Raw genomic sequence first — 16873 nt, forward strand, 5'->3', positions numbered from 1 at the left:
TTCGAAGCAGTTGTCCTATTCTTTACATATTGTATGGCACCTTTAAGTATCGCCACAAAGCGTCTGTCAATTGATCTAAATGAGCTGTGAGCGTGTACTTCTGCTTCTAACAAGTGCAGCAAGTGTGCAAAACAACTGCAAGCTTATGTGGCTGCTGAAGAACAGACGCTCTACTTCTGAAAAGGTTAATGTCACCTTGATGCCTCGATGTCACATCAGAATACAGACTTTATTTGTCCAGTGTGAATGTGCATGAATTTCTAAATCTCATGAGGTACCCTGGTAATACTAGTCCTGTTCGACATGGGCTCTAAAGTTGGAATGCAACCTGTGTATGAATATGAGAATGATAACTGAAAGCCAGATTTTTTACCAAAGAAAATAAAGTTTAGACCATACAACGGGAAAGTTTGTCTCACAGCGACTCTAAGACTTTTACACTGAAGCCAAATAATAGCTGTTACACCACTCGGTATTTCACAGATGCTTTTGGCTTGAGCCAAATAAGCTGGATAATTCTTAAGGTGCCTGAGGTGCTGCAATGCGCCTTTGAATGGAACGACATAGTACAAAGAAGACCGGCAATAATGGGTCTGAGTCATCAAGCAAGGTGAAGAAGGATTTGAACTTTTCTCACTCAAATACTTGACTTCTTGATTAAAACACTTCCAGACTCTTTGCAAACATTTGGCCCATTTTTACTCAGGATTTCATCATGTTGGAACACTCTAAACACGTAGAAATGTTAATTATTCAGCCCGAATAAGTCCTCCTGCCATTCACTGCAGTCATATGGTTCGACACTATAGAGCCTCAGTATAGAGTATGTGTTTAATACCAGAGCTTATTGAATGATGCTGTATTTTATAGCTGCGTGTGACTCTGACAATGATCTCTCATTGTCTGCATCCTTTGAAATTCAAGGTTTAGCAGGCTTAATGTTCCATTGTAGTCTTTTTATCACAATAAAAAAATAAGTCAATACCAATCCTGTTGCCTTGCTCAGCACTCATACACAATTGTTCCTGAATGTTCTGCTGCCCCAGCACTTCTCTGAGTTGCAAACACTGCTACGTATCTGCAGAAGAGTGAAACACAAAAGACAAATGTGAATTTCCTGTCACATCCTCAGGACACTATGCTTCATTACTTTGGATGATTGTGTAGCCAGAATTGTCAATGAAACATGTCTGACAGCATTGAGAGAAACTCCATGAAGGAACCTGTGCAGCCTTGACAAATGAAAGCAAGGGACAGAAGACAATACAGGAGTAGCAATGAATGAGGGTTGAGGGGAGGAGGAACAGCATGCAGCTTTATACTGATTTTACCTTGTAGGATTCATTTTGTGATCATTTGATTAACAGATGTGGGGCATTATGCAAGAAGGTTTTTGTATTTTTTATCGTAAATCTCTTCTCTTTCTCTGGTAATAAGCATTTTGTATTTATTTGCCAGATATAATTAAAAAAGTTACTTTGCAGATTGAGAGAGAAAAACAAAAAAACATATGAAAAGCTCATAAAACACAGTGTCTTGGGGCAGTTTAAGATGTCTGAGTAGTTAGCAGTCCCACCGAAGAGACATTTCCCCTCAAGTCATCCAATATTTCACAAAAAAAGAAAAAAATAATGAATTTGTGTAGGTGAACATCTTTGCTTTCTTCTTCTCCTACCATTAATTGTCTCAGCACCCCCCATATGTATTTAATGCCCCTACCAATCACTAGATTTAAGTCACAGGGGCAAAATTCTGCAAAACAAGAATAATAGATAGACTAGACACTTACATAATATAGTAGATCTGTCTGAACTTATTTACTTTTTCTTTCTTTGGATGCAGGACTTTGACTGGAGTATTTTTACATTGCATAAATGAGATTTGATAATTAGCATAATCATCAGCCTTGAAATCATTATGTGAGGCTACATGTTTGTATCCGTTTGTGAATAAGAGCATAGTCAGTGTCAGGATCATATTAGGGGGTCAGAAAAAGTGAGAAAATAATACCACAGCTCTCACTGCTGTGTCACCACAGAGCTGTACAGAAATAAAGAAAGAATAGTTTAATATGCTTAATATCAAGTTTGATGGCCAAAATGTCTTGCTAATGGAAAACAGTCCACAACTGCGATATGAGGCAGTCAAGGGGATGTGACAGTCGGGCAGATGGATGAGAGAATATATTCGGTGATGTTACACTGTTGATACAATGAAGACTTGCATGAAAAGAGTCTGAGGCAGCTGTTGGACTTTGACAACTGCTGAATCGTTGTCAAGCTAAAAATACTCTTGCCATTTAAATCAAAGTCAAAAATGTACAACATCCGATAGACTTTGTCAAACTACTTTGCCGACAGTCTTCCTCGTATCACAGGCAGCCAACTGGTATAGTCAACATTAAATTAAGTACAGATCAATTTCAGAATCAGAATTCCTTTATTCGTCCCGCAAATGGGGAAATTTGCAATATGTAAGAATTTGCTTGAAAACGTTCAAACTTAACTAAAATATCAACAGAATCTGAAGGAGTAACACCTCTGTCATTACGTCTGTGCATTGTGTTGCAAAACATGTTTAGCATGCTAACCAGCTGTCCCTAGCCCCGTCCTGGTCCAAAGCTCCTTTGCTAGCCGTATGAACGCCAACACTTTCTCACTGCTTCAAGCTCCCAGTCTAGACTGCTAGCTGCACGGCTAACTGGGCTAACGGCAGCTACAGTTGGCAGCGATCAGCGGTCACTCTTGATGTGATATGCTGCCCCGAATTTGTTTTAAGTTTGAATTCAAAAAGTGGCCAATTCTAACACGTTGCACCTTTTAAAGGGACAGTTCACCCCCAAACCAAAAATACATATATTTCTTGTAAATGCTTGTATCTTGTAAATACCAATTTACAAGAGGCTCGTGCTTGTGACGGCGCAGGGCAGAAAGTAGTTTCCTCTCCTAAACTTCTCACAAATAACACTAGAGGTAAGAGGAAAAACATGTATTTTTGGTTTTTAGGGTGAACTGTCCCTTTAAGATCACATACCTGTTACTATAAACTAGGTTGTGTCAAAGAAGGAAATGTGTTTGTTTGTTTTAGACCTAATGCTGTACAGGGAAGCATGAGTACATTGTAGCAGTAGAAATATGAAGCAGGGAGCAGAGAGGCATGAATGCAGTTTGCCCTGCGTAAATAAAGGTTGTGAAAAATTGCCTTTTATTCCCTGTTTTTATTTTCTGCTACTGTGTAGCTGTTGGTGTTTCATACATCATCCTTTAGCCAACAATGAACTGCAGTTGAACCTGCTTTATGCACACTTTTAAATAAACTGGCTGTTGTTTCGGACTAACACGCCCTCTGTGGCAGGTTAGTCTGCCCTTGATGTTAACTCTCCCCGTTGAGATAGGCCAGCCTCTAATAAAAACAGGAGCTCACATAGGTCATGATGGATGGTGCTTTCTCCCCAGTGGCAGCAGGTCACACGAACTAATATCCCACATCCCTCACATGCTTTTGTGTGTAATAACAGACACCAGGTTGTTTCTTTTCCTTCTGTTTAATCCCATCCCACCTCCTCGCTCCTTCTTCCCTCGTGTTTCCGTTGTTATCACCCCCTCTCCTTCTTCTGTATCTCACCTTTTTTTTTTTCTTTGTGTGTAAATATCAATACAGGAGGTTGTGTACCCTTGCAGTCCCACTGGAAAGATGGCCAGGCCAGACATTCCTCATGTTCTCTTTCTTGAGGTGTAGTAGAGCAGATTGGTTTCTGTGTTGGCTCCGTGCTGATGACGGGACCAGAGAGGGTCATAAATGTGTCCTGAGGTGTGAAAGAGAGCAACAAACGAGGTCACAATGGTGCAGCAGGGAGGTGTTACGTTGCTTTACCTGCAAAGGGAAGTGGATGAGATTAAGTTTAATTTTACTCAGATTAAGAAATCAGAGCATGTGTCCTCCGATAAGATTGAGTCATTTATGTTAAACGCTGAAAACAACATGTATAACACAAACTTTAATTGTGCAGTTAGTATACGACCTTGATAGCAGTATTTTAAGTTTACCAGTGGGTGAAATGACCGTGTAAAAGGGGCTGTTCGTTGTGATAAACGCACCCAGAGCATTTTAATATCTCAACTTGTTGTTTTTACAGCCTACAATTATCCTGTTTGGACTCACTTGATTCATTTCTAGATGCAGCGGGCAGCTGTTTTCTGTGAAAAAGCTGGACCTGCCCAGCGCCAAAAAAAACATAGACAAAGTTAGCAACTAGCTGGTGAACATAATTGAGCACTTAGCTGCTAAAAAGCCACACATTTCCCCCAGGAGTTGGTGCAGACCAAAACGGAGATAAAAATCAAATCGGTATATAATTTGGCAGGTGGTCAGGCACAAGGCTACAAATGAATGAATGAATGAAGCTTTTCCGTTACATATGAACTGCAGACAATGTCTGGAGAAGCTGGTGCAGACATTGTCTGGAGTTGCCCTGTCACAAATACTAGAGCTGTAAATCTTTACCGGCCTCGAGATTCGATTCATCTGTTAGTGATTCGATTCTTGATGCATCTCAATGTTTGGCATCCTCAAATTTTCCATAATGCCACACACGGCAACTTTTTCATTATTTAAATGTCCCTTTGTATTTGGAAAGCCGTTTCAATAACCAAGACCACAACAGTCTACAATATAACAAGCTGCATCAACACCGGTATCTGTTTGACCCTCCTAAGAACATAAACATTAAAAAAACAAAACATAAATCTGTCTGCAGTGCTGGCAGTGTGGCAAACATCACACACATACTGTAAATCTGCACACACTCAGCTGGACAGCGCTCCCTCAATTAATAACTGATTGGGCTTGCTGTACCAGTTATTCTTCGTGGCTGCAGTTCAGCTGCAGTTCAGCTTCAGGTGAAATTGTGGTTTGTGGTTGTGAGGCAGATTTTACACAGCACCCACGGTCTTGTCCTTTTTGTGCTCCCCAGAAACTTCATAAAATGCGACATGTGCCCCGAGATTTCTGCTCTCGAAGTACTGAGTGACCTTTTGTCACTGGCTGCTGATCTCTGCCTCCCTCTGTGATATCTCCGTAGGGGTCATTCGATGCCCACTCACCTACAGCCACCGGGTTCATGTCATAGATTTTTCTTGGAAAAAATCATTCTGAAACTTCTAATAGATTCATGGGATCTTGCAAACTCCTATACCCTACTCATAATACTTATATATCATTTAAATAGTTGTTGCTGAATGGTTACAGCAATCAAATTAATAACAGGAAGTCATTTTTTCATCAGAAGAATCTATCATTTTCACTTTCTTGCAACCACATTTTGGTTCTGTATGGTATTAATGTAGTTCTGTCACATCTACAAGTTCATTTGATTTGATATAGCTTTGGAACTGAAAAACATGCTTTTTGGTTTTCCTGAAAAAATTCAAGGCAGCATCGCATGTATGAAAGGGACTGTAGTGTTGCTCCTTCTACTGAACGTGTTTCACTGCCCCTGAGTGGTCAAAAAAATCTTTTAAAGGTGCTGTTTGTAAAAATACAGGATTTTTGAGTCTAATGCCGAACTCGTCAGATAATGACGCTCTGGGATGGCAGCCAACCCGTCCTACAGTCCCCGAGTGTCATTATTTGACGAGTTAGGAATGAGACTCATCTTTAAACAAACAAAGGTATGGGGTAAAATTATTACCCAAACCATTCGATGGAAACATACGTGACAGTTAACAGGCAAACTTTCTGGTTCAACGTTGGTCTACTATGATTAAAGTTTTGTGGGTGCACAGGATTCACTGCCAGTGAGGGAATAATACCAATGTTTCGGTTCGTGTGACTTTCAGTTTTCCCCTAGAATTAAGTGTTTTAGATAATCGGGCACAAACTGTTGGCTTGTTTACAGCCTGTCTGGTCCTCTGATAACACACCAAAATTGTCTATCTCGGTAATGCCAGTTGTATTTTGAGAAGTTTCTATTCAAAGCGGTCCCAAATGTCCGCTCATTAGCTCTTTGTTTGGGTGATTGTTTGAGTGCCTGCAAAGTGGGTTGACATTCTCCAAACTCTGCACTTGTATCTCCAATGAGATTATCCCACACTGATTCTAGCAGCATAATAATAAATCCTTTTGGATTCAATACTATTATTATTACGTAAACATGGAGCACAGAGATCTGCTATTAACCTGCAGTGTCACACAGCAAATGTGTGTCTGTCACAAAAAGCAATCAGGATTCGGCAGCTTACCACACATTCAGGAGATTTATATAAATGTGTTATTGTTAATCCTTTGAAGATGGAATGGATATTTTCAACAGTTAAACTTCACGTGCACAAATCCTTCACATAAATTCATCATCTTTCCCCTGAAATGATGTTTGTAACTTTGATGAATAACCAATTAAACAAGCTTTTTTGATTCAATTTAACCTCATTATAGCAAATATATCTTAGTCCAACTCCCTTTGTCCTCATTCAGCAAAAGCCCCCTGAAAATAATTATGAATTGGTAAAGTCACTGGTGACTTAAAGCAATATATCCATCATTTTGTCTGTCAGCTTCCAATCAATTGCACCAGATGGACACCAGAGGCGTCCAACTATTAAGAAAGTGTGATGGCGTAATGAACTCAAAAGTTCTTCACAATTTCCCTCGAGGTCATAATTTGTACTGCAGCCAGTGGCAGAGTCAGAATTAAATTTTTTTGGGGGGGTCTAAGACAGGTCAAGTAAAAAAGCTGGAGGCTTATTCTCCTTCAGCTTTCTCTGTTTTCATCTGCTCTTTCCATAGAGGTCTTTCAGGTTTCAGCATCAGTGTGTAATTTATTCATGTGTAATGATCTCTAAATGCTACTAAAAACATTTTCTATTAGTCCATTAAATCAGTTCTCACTACGGCTGTAGCATTAGCGTTCATCTGCATCAGCTTGAAGGTAGCATTAGCAGCCCGCAGTGACCCAACATCTTTAATCACAACACCTGCTGTGCCACTTTATGCGTTATTTGTTAATGTTATTACACAAAGCCAAAAAGTCACTCATTTTTTAGGTGTTTTCGATTCATTAATGTTTAAAGCTTTAGAGCTATTAGTTAATGTTGAACAAGCTCAAGGGAATCGCTCAGTGACCCCACTTATCATTTACAGCAACAGCAACGCCAGTTTCTGATGGTTGTTGTACATTTCCAAGTACCAGCTGGAAAAGCAAATTAAAACATGTTACACAAAGTCAACAATCTGTGCAGCAAAGAGGCTGTGTTCGCCGTATGGACAACATTAATGTGGTTTAGCTGTCTATTACGTTGTACTGCAGTACATTTATGCACAAGTATGACTTGTGAAGGGGGTTTAATGAAATCTGTCCTCATGGCCATGTTATAACTGCAGCCAGGGGTCTTTATTGGGGAAGATATATCACTCATGAACACTTCTGCCCGTCGTGCCTAGATTATGAGAGATGATTAAAGGAAAAGTTCACTCAAAAATGAAAATTTGTTCAATATCTGCTCACCCCCATGCCAAAGGAAAGTCAGGTGAAGTCCACCAAACATTTCAGGAGCCTCACAGTAAAAATTAATTGTAGCATTTTCCTAAACAATTGAAGTAGCAAGGGACTTTACATTGTAAAACACAACAGAAAAGGAAAACATTAAATAGCTCCACACAGCTCATCCAGCGTAATCAAAATCTCTGGAGGCCACAAGATCCCAAATTGATTTGAAAAGACGATGACGTGCAGTCAAGTTCGTGCACCCCTTTACGCTAGCAGCTACAGTGAAGATTGCAGCTTAGAAGCACCTTCATCTCTTCAAATCGATTTTGGATCTCGGGGCTTCTGTCAACTTGGCTTATGCAGATTATCTGTATGGATCCATTTTAACTTCCCTCACTTGTTTTTTTTACACTTCAAAAGTCCCTATCTACTTTTGTAGATGTTGTTGTTTCAATGCAGCAACACTAATTGTTGTGAAGCTCCAGAAATGTTTTGTGGACTATGAAACTTCACCTGACTCACTGAATTTTTGGGTGAACTTATCATTTCATAATTTTAAGTAATAATTAGTGATCCTACATGTTGAAAGAGCATTTTTACACCACAAAACATAAAAACAGCATGAACAAAGATTTATATTATGAGTTTTTAAATTAATATTTAATTTTTTGCTAGAAGCATCTGGCAGGCCAAATCGGGCCAGCTTTGGGCAGTGGGCCCCACTTTGGGCAGCTCTGCTGCACAATATGTAGATATCGTAACTTAATGAAGACATTTGGATTCATTTCTTGGCATTTCGAAAATGCCCTATGTATCCAAGACTGTCTCAAGAGCTGGTATAAGACTAAATCCAACCAGCGCTTGAGACATTTTGTAGATATTTGTGTGTGTGTGTGTGTGTGTGTGTGTGTGTGTGTGTGTGTGTGTGTGTGTGTGTGTGTGTGTGTGTGTGTGTGTGTGTGTGTGTGTGTGTGTGTGTGTGTGTGTGTGTGTGTGTGTGTGTGTGTGCGTGCGTGCGTGCGTGCGTGCGTGCGTGCGTGCGTGCGCGCGCGCGCGCGCGTGTGTGTGTGTGTCTTGATTGATGACTTACATGTCCAGTAACTCTGGTCATTTATAGGGTTTCTGAGCATTTTTCTGGTGCTCTCATACAGGTGATCAATCTTGAAGAAATAAATGAAAAATGACAAATTACAGTGTAAGCTCTTAACACCTGTCAAAGCCAGAATAACACAGGTCCCGTATGATTAAAAAAAAACTAGTTTCGTCCTTTAGCTGCTCTTGTGATAACAGTTTTTAATGTTCTTCATCACCGCTGTAACGAAGTCTGACTCGGTTTGACTCTGCTGCTTTCAATTCTGCCTCCCATAAGCAGAAATCATTCAGCCAGATTGATTGCTTTGGTTTCATAGTGCCTCTTTGATGCAGCACGTCCAATCCAATTCTGTTTTATTTGATGCCCATCACAGATCTATCAGGAGCATGCTGCTCCTTTCACGTGTTGTGGAAGCAACAGCAGAGCTTCCTTTAATGAAGAGCAAAACAAGCCAGATATTGGAAAGGATAAAACACATGACTGAATAAATTCCCTCGCAATTGATTTTTCCACCTGCTTAGGCTTTTTGTTTTAAACTGCGACAGATGGAAAAAAGCAAAGTAATGAATGCCATTTACCAGAGAAATAGCCCTACTGCTGTGTTTCATACCTTGTTGCATCGTTTAACTACTCTTTCAGGCTTCTCCTGAAGCAATTTATTGTTTACTTAATCTTAATTTACTACATACTTGCCTGTTTCTCAGGGTAGCATATATCAGTATATTGATTTGAAAAGGTTAGTTTCATCATGGCGAACCATGTATTCGTGATATTTTCTTATGTGGGAGACAAACACTTCCCTGATCTGCAGTGTGTTTATTTACATACAGATGTTTATATTTCTGACTCTGGTTGTAAGTGACTCATTGACTTCCAAATTAATCATAATTGTTTGAATGAGAAGAAAATTAGATTCTTGACATTTCATACTGCAGCTGTAGCGTGAAAGTGATACAAATTTGTATATCTGTTTATGCAAAATGCAGCCATGGGGTTAGCCAAAATGCCTCATAAAACAATGCTACAAGATAGAAAACATATTGGTGTTGTTACCTGTTTGCAAACTGCAAACAGTTACACAAACCACATTTACAACACTTGTAATGGGAGCATTGAGGAAGTTCATGTGAACAGGTAAGTCACGTTTTTGGCACTAGAGAGAGCATATGGACACCATCAGTAATTAGCTGTTGCTGTTTTTGTTAAACCCAGAATTTTGGATGATGATCCACCTAACGAACAAAACTAGAAGGACACTCAGTAGTGGGCTTACCTCCACCTAAATACCCCTGATTTTTTCGTGATGTTAAAGAAAGTGACAAAGAAATGTTGGTATTCGTCCCTTTATCTGGATCCACACCAAAAGTTAATGGGGTCTATTCTGGGCCAGACCCATCATCCTTTCAAGTTTCATGAAAATTCATTTAGTAGTTTTTGTGTAATCTTGCCAGCCAGCCCACCAACCAACCAAACAACCAACTAACCACCAACCAACTAACCATCTACCAAACAACAACCAAACCACCACCAACCAACCAATCAAACAACCAACTAACCACCAACCAACCAACCATCTACCAGACAACAACCAAACCACCACCAACCAACTAACCAACAACCAAACCACCACCAACCGACTAACCAATCAAACCACAGCCGAACAAAAAACCAAACCATTACCAACCAACTAACCAACAACCAAACCACCACTACCAACCAACCAACAACCAAACAACCTACTAACCAACAACCAAACCACCACCAACTAACTAACCAACAACCAAACCACCACTACCAACCAACCAACAACCAAACCTCCACCAACCAACCAACCAACAACCAAACAACCTACTAACCAACAACCAAACCACCACCAACTAACTAACCAAACAATCAATGGCACATACTTAATGCACAACACGGTTTCTTTTCGGATGATATTAAACATGTGTGGCATTCCCACTGAGTCAACAGTCGACTTATAACACAGGGTGCTCAGGCAGTAGGAGAACATTATAATAATCAATCAACTCATCAGCAGTTATCTGGATAAAAGTTGAGAGCTGATAATAATTTAAAATCTTTCAAAGAGCTTTAAAAAAGACAATCTAGTCTGTGTTAGAGGACCTTTCCATTACAATATTTAAACGAGAGAAAGGGTTTAGTCACAGCAGGTGATCAGTACTGAGAGTGACATGATGGCTCCAAAATGAAAGAGTGGCTTATCTCTTTTCTGCTTTCATAAAAGCAATTCTAACTATTGCTAATGAACATTTGAGTGTTTGCATCGATCTCCTGGAAATACAACTCCCTGTTGTTAACCAACTCGCTGCAAAGAGCAACGTTTTGCATATTCCACCGTATTCCAGATGAAGTTATGTCTGACACAACATAGTGGGTACGAAGTGTCAAACATTATTACAACAAAGCAGCCAGAGACGCAGTCAGGAGAATGTCATCTCTCATCAGCTGACAGACGGTGAGCAGAGCGAGCTGTGAAATCATTTGTCTCATTGTCTGGCAGCCAGGAGCAGCAGTCAGCAACAATAACAACAAGCCCTGTGGTCAAATCTCCATCGCGTGTTAATAATCCTTCATATTTCTGACTCGCTGCCTTCCATGCTTGCAGTGCACATCCGCCTGCCTGCTGCGAGTTTTCAAACAACATGAGAAAAAGTTTTACTTGGAAAAAGAAAAAGGAGCCTGAGATTGAGTTTGGTGTGAAACTACTACTATCGCTGCAAACATGATTGAGAGATGTGATTACTGTTGCTACGTTGTTCAAGCTTTCCGTATCCATACATGCCGTTAACAGTCACAACAGTTGATAACAGAAGATTTACCACTGACAAGTTCTTTGTTTAATTAATTCCTATAGGTTCTTGATTTCATACAGATGTGGGGGGATGTTGTTTCCTCCTTTCTAAAATCAACAATCAGCTCCTTGGTTTTGCTCACATTAGGCAGTAGATTGTTCTCTGTGCAGCACTTCACTCCCGATGTGAACAGTTAGCCAGACATGCTAATGTTTGCAGCTTATGATAAAATAGACGAACACACTGTTTAATCCCTTAAAGTTTTGGCTGTTGTCTTTTTGGTTTTGGAAAGGTTTTTTAAAAAGAGCCGTACAAGTATTCAACAATGGACTTTGAACAGATTAGTTGGTGTGAATCATTTGCAAAAGTCGTCGAAACACCACGTTGTTTCACAGTTTGTTCAACTCATTTGTGTCATTAATTGCAGTTTGCATCATCTGTTCTCATCTCTACTTTGTAAAAAAAAATTAGGAAAAAGTAATTTTCAAAGAGGATTTAAGCAAAATCACATCCTTCCCTCTCGTTCATATTTGTTCAGGCACAGCAGAAGGCTGGGTTTGTGATAATCCCCCAGCTCTTCAGTTTGTGGGTAGTAAGCAGGAGGTAAGTCTAGCGATTATAGTGCTTTTCGGCATGGAGTGTGGGAGCTCTGGGCCAAAAAAATAACAGTCAGAAATGTGGAAAGCCAGCACCCACCCACGTTTGGGCAGAGAACGGCCCTCAAGAGGCACAGTGGTCAACAGTGCATGGGGCTTACCTGTCAAGAGTCCTATTGTGTCGAGAACGCAGTGGAGAGGAAACTCAGAAAAAAGGCCAAACAGACAGAGAGAAAGAGAACAAGGGGTTTTTTGACTAGTGTCTTAGTGAAAATTTGAGGATCAAAATTGAGCCCCCATGCTCAATCAGTTTTTAAAGTGGCTCTTCAGGAAATCGGTTGTTCGAGGAGTTTGGTTACAAAAACAGTCCCTCATGCAGAACATGCACTTGTCTCCTCTCCCTTGTTTTCTAATTACTCTGTTTTTCTCTCAAAATGGTGCATGTCGTGCACTAGCAAACATTGTTTCCCAATGCTTCAAAACACACCACTTAACTTTATGTTAGCAGCCTCTGCAGGAGATGATTTCAGTGTCTCTCCCTGCCGATTTCAAGCTCGTCCTAGAGGTCTGTGTTTTTAAATCAATTTGTTCTACTACATGCCGTCATGGCCCACAGCCTTGGCCAGCGAGTCACCTTGGTTTCCTCCTGGCCCTGGATCCCACTGGCATGTCTTTGTTATGCCCAGTCTGAGCTGCATAGATAGCAGTGGTGCTATCTGTCTGCCTCTGCCCACCTGTTACAGCAGCCATTCACCTGTGTAATCGAATTATCAGAAGCCTGAAGGAAGCCGAGAACAACAGGAGTTAAAATGGGAAACAAAGAAAAGAAAAGCAGTGAAGGCTAACACAATGTGAAATAACTCTCTTATTCATTCATTCCCGATCACCTTTATGGAAGAGACTTGGTTTCAATCCCATTTCCAACTTTTTGGAAGTTTCTTGAGTGCTCTCTTGCCCCTCAGATCAGAGTTACGAAGGGTAGTGGTTAAAATCTGCCCCTATGAAATGGGACAACTCTTGAAGTCTCTTATATGTCATCAGTTGATATCAATATGATGTTACCTTAACAGACGAGACTGGACATTTCCAATACAGCGTCTTCAGCTTTAGTGATTTCTAGCCGTCCTTGTATCATCACAATGCTATTTGCCACTTATCTATTGGAGATGGATGCTTGCAATTCGTTCACAAGTTAATTTTATCAATCAAGTCATCAAATTACAAAGTACACTGCTTCATTACCTGGCCACTAATGATGCTTCATAGGCTAAGATTAACAACCCATGCTCCTAACCTGACAGTCTGAACTGCTTTCACAGTTAACCCATATGTTCACTTTCCTATGTATTAAAGTCCTTTAATGTCTTCCCTACATATGAGTTAAGACAGACATGGATGTATGTAAACTGCAACTTGACTGGTTGGCAGAGGCACACAACCATTAGGCCATTTTTTCCCACATTTCAATTCAGGTTTTGTACCCAAAGCTATGGCTCTACCAACACCGCGTATCGCTTTCAACACTTTGTCTAACTTCTTTTCATCTGTCTCATTTCTAGGTACGGAGACATGGTGCCAAAGACGATTGCCGGAAAGATCTTCGGTTCCATCTGCTCCCTGAGCGGTGTGCTGGTGATCGCTCTGCCCGTCCCTGTTATCGTCTCCAACTTCAGTCGCATTTACCACCAGAACCAGAGAGCAGACAAACGCCGCGCTCAGAAGGTAAACGGCGTTTCTTTTGCATCCTATCAGCACCAGGGTTATGTGTGGGTTAAATAAATGTGAGTGTGTTGGAGCTTTTGCGCATACAAATTACCTGACCATTAGGAGAGCACTCTCTTGATTTCCAAAAGGCCAAAATACGACAGGATTATTAAGATAATGAGAATGAATGGGAGGTTCAAGTGCTGAGTAAAAACACTGGGTGGGTGGATACTAATGGTTATGCCTGAAAAACCTTTTGAAGGCTCTTTTTATTTTTCAGATGATTAGAATAATGACAGTGGGTTAAAAGATCTTGATGATAGATTTGTTTCCTCTTATATTAAAAAGGACACATTTTCTAAACTGAACAAAAAGGTGATGGTGAAAGGGATTGACCCCAATTACGAATTCTGCATTGAAGATCGCTGTCCTTCGCCCAACATCATCCCGCACTTTTCAACTACTACCACACAGGAAATTCGCTGCCCTTCAGACCCACATTATTCATTGTCCTTCCACACATGCACACACACACACACTCCCTGTCTCTCTCTATCTCACACACACTTAAAATCCGAGTGCCAAATGTTAGCTATCCACTCACCGCACTCACCCAATGGGCTCGACCTTTCTCCGGGTTTAGATAAGAGTGCTATTAAGTTAGAGAGCAGCTGCTGATAGCTAATTGAGGAGGGAGAAGTCTGGTTTTGAAGTCATAGTGATAGAATCCTGGGTGGCTGGTTTTCCAATTAATACTTTGCTTTGAATCAGCAGAAGTAAAGTGGATTTTTCTTTTTTCTCCAGATCCAACACAGTGGAGTGAAGTCCTTTACACCTTCACCTGGTCCATTTTAGCTCTTGTCTGGTTAAATTCTGAGAAAAAAGCAACACGTTCTCACTCCCGACTCGTCAAATACGGCAGCTTGGTCAGAGGTCTTATGCTTCAAATTATGACGCTCTACCTACCCCTTCTAGCATCAAGTGAAGGGCTGCACAGTCGAGTGAGCAATAATACGTAATACTCAACATTTTGTTTTACTTTTAAAATAAAGCTTGCTGATGAACAATTCACATATTGTAACTTTTGGACTGTTAATAACGGGATTGAACGGTTGTGGTTCGGTTCGGTTTAGACCCAATAACTTATTGGTTAGTTTTAAGCCCTGTTTAGACCAAAGATTCATGAAGAGACAAGTTGCAACTTGCAACAACATTCTGAAAACCTGCCAGTTCACACTAACGCAACTAGATGAGACAGTTAAAATACTGTATGTATGAGTCCAGTGACAGTGAAATGGCGAAAACAGAAGGTATGTGCATCACAAAGCAAGTGTGTAGGAGAGGAAAAGAAGGAGCAGTGGTGGTTGAGTGAGAGTGAATGAGAGCAGAGCAGACGAAAAGCAGGGAAGTTGTTCTTGAAGCAATAAGCACTGATTCCATTGATTTTATGTACCAGCCTCCAGTGAAGTGACAAGCTGAGTCGAAGGCCACACTACCAGCCGGCCAGTTCACTCTGCTGCGCTTTCCCCGCAATGTTCTAAATATTGTTCTGTTGCGTCGCAAATCCTTGGTCTGAAGTGGACTGCAAGAAGATACTTTAGCATAAAATAGCTACCAGTCTGGAAACTTACATAACGGAAGTTGTGAAAGTGACATAACCACGTCACGTGCCGTAAGTATGTCACCCACGTAACGCAAGTCACGTCATTTACGTACGTTCGCCTACTTACGTAACATAACTTAAAAACAAATCACTCTTGACTCCTGGTCGCAAACAGGACGTGGAAGGAGTGAGAACAGGCTGTGAAAAGCAGTAAGCACTGACGTAGAAGGAGGGAGAAATGGATGTGAAAATTAATGAGCATGGAGATTTTGTTAATTAATGAACTCTGCTGGTTTCAAAACAAGTTACAGTGTCAGCTTCTCTGATATTTTCTGGAACTGCTGCACTGTTTCACAGGAACGGAAAACCAACAAAGTACATTTACATACCATCAAGGGTAAGCCTTTAGAAAAGCCTGGTAGTTTTTATGAATGATTTGACTATATACAGTACAGTACAGTACAGTACATGATAGGCTACACAGCTGCTTGTGAATAATGGAAACAGATTCCCAGCAACTATTTTTACTAGATCCTTTTTCCATTTGCAAGGTTACACTTTTAAGTAGTGCAACCTATTATTGTGAACAAGTGAAAATGTTGTAATTCACATTGGTTGCAGTAGTAAACAGTAATAAAACGTACATCCCATAACCCATAAAAATATACTCAATGACTTCTGAATACTGTTTTGATGAGCTGTTGCCTAGCAACTGCTACTCACAGCAGGAGAGAGTTGAAGTGTCTGGAGGACGGACAGACAGAAGGATACTTTAAAAAACGGCAATGCAGACTGGGTGCTTCTTTGATATTTCATGTTTTATTTGACATGTAGTCATAGTAAGTTTACTGAAGAACATTCCTGTAGATTCTGTCCAACACAATAATCAGTCTGCACCATTGAAATAGCCCCTATTGGATGTTGCTTTGGACAAAAATTTTTTATTTCATGTCCATCCATGTTTTTTTTTTGTTTTTTTTTGGTCTAGATTTATATTGGTCTTAAAACGTTTTAACTTTGAACTGCGAATTGAGTCGTCTACACCCATTATAATGCTAAAGAAGCCAAAAGAAAGTTTCAAATAAGTTGTAGATTATGAGTTATTATTGGTTATGCTAAATTTTATTGTAGGGTCAACTGCAGTTCAAGCTGATTGTGTGAATCTGCCTGAATAAGCTTCTGTGACTCATCGTCTACAACACAACACAATACGGCAAGGACATTATTTAACTGCTAATTGGCTGCAGGAGTCACACAGCTGTTCTAACATTTATATGTAGATACAAAATCTTAAGCTGAACTAATTCAGAGCACCAAACAGCAATAACCTTGTCCAAGACGGCTGCGTATTCACTCAATAATATAACTATTGTTTTATATGGATACTGTCGAATCTCCTCTGAAGGAAAAGTTTCATTATTCCCACTCTCAGCAGTGGTTGTAAAACATGTGTTAGACCATAACGGGACAGTAAAACACATCAGTTAAACTCATGCTAATGAAGTTCTTTTAGAGTTAGCGGCTCCTCTGGCTTGTCTGTCCCATTAAATTAGTGAGAGGAGGAATTCTGAGACACAT

General features: G+C 40.3%; 1 protein-coding gene across 2 annotated transcripts in view; it reads left to right on the forward strand.

Moving 5' to 3' along the window:
* The window catches only part of LOC311255434 (A-type voltage-gated potassium channel KCND3-like), an 87247-nt gene that overhangs the window by 53934 nt on the left and 16440 nt on the right, over window positions 1–16873 (forward strand). For both annotated transcript variants that reach the window (XM_084349908.1, XM_084349909.1), the window contains exon 3: window positions 13548–13710. In XM_084349908.1, coding sequence (XP_084206034.1) covers window positions 13548–13710 — 163 coding nt within the window. The remainder of the gene's footprint in view (window positions 1–13547; window positions 13711–16873) is intronic.

This window comes from Pagrus pagrus (assembly GCF_965226575.1).
Source record: "Pagrus pagrus genome assembly, chromosome: 3".
Taxonomy (NCBI): Eukaryota; Metazoa; Chordata; class Actinopteri; order Spariformes; family Sparidae; genus Pagrus; species Pagrus pagrus.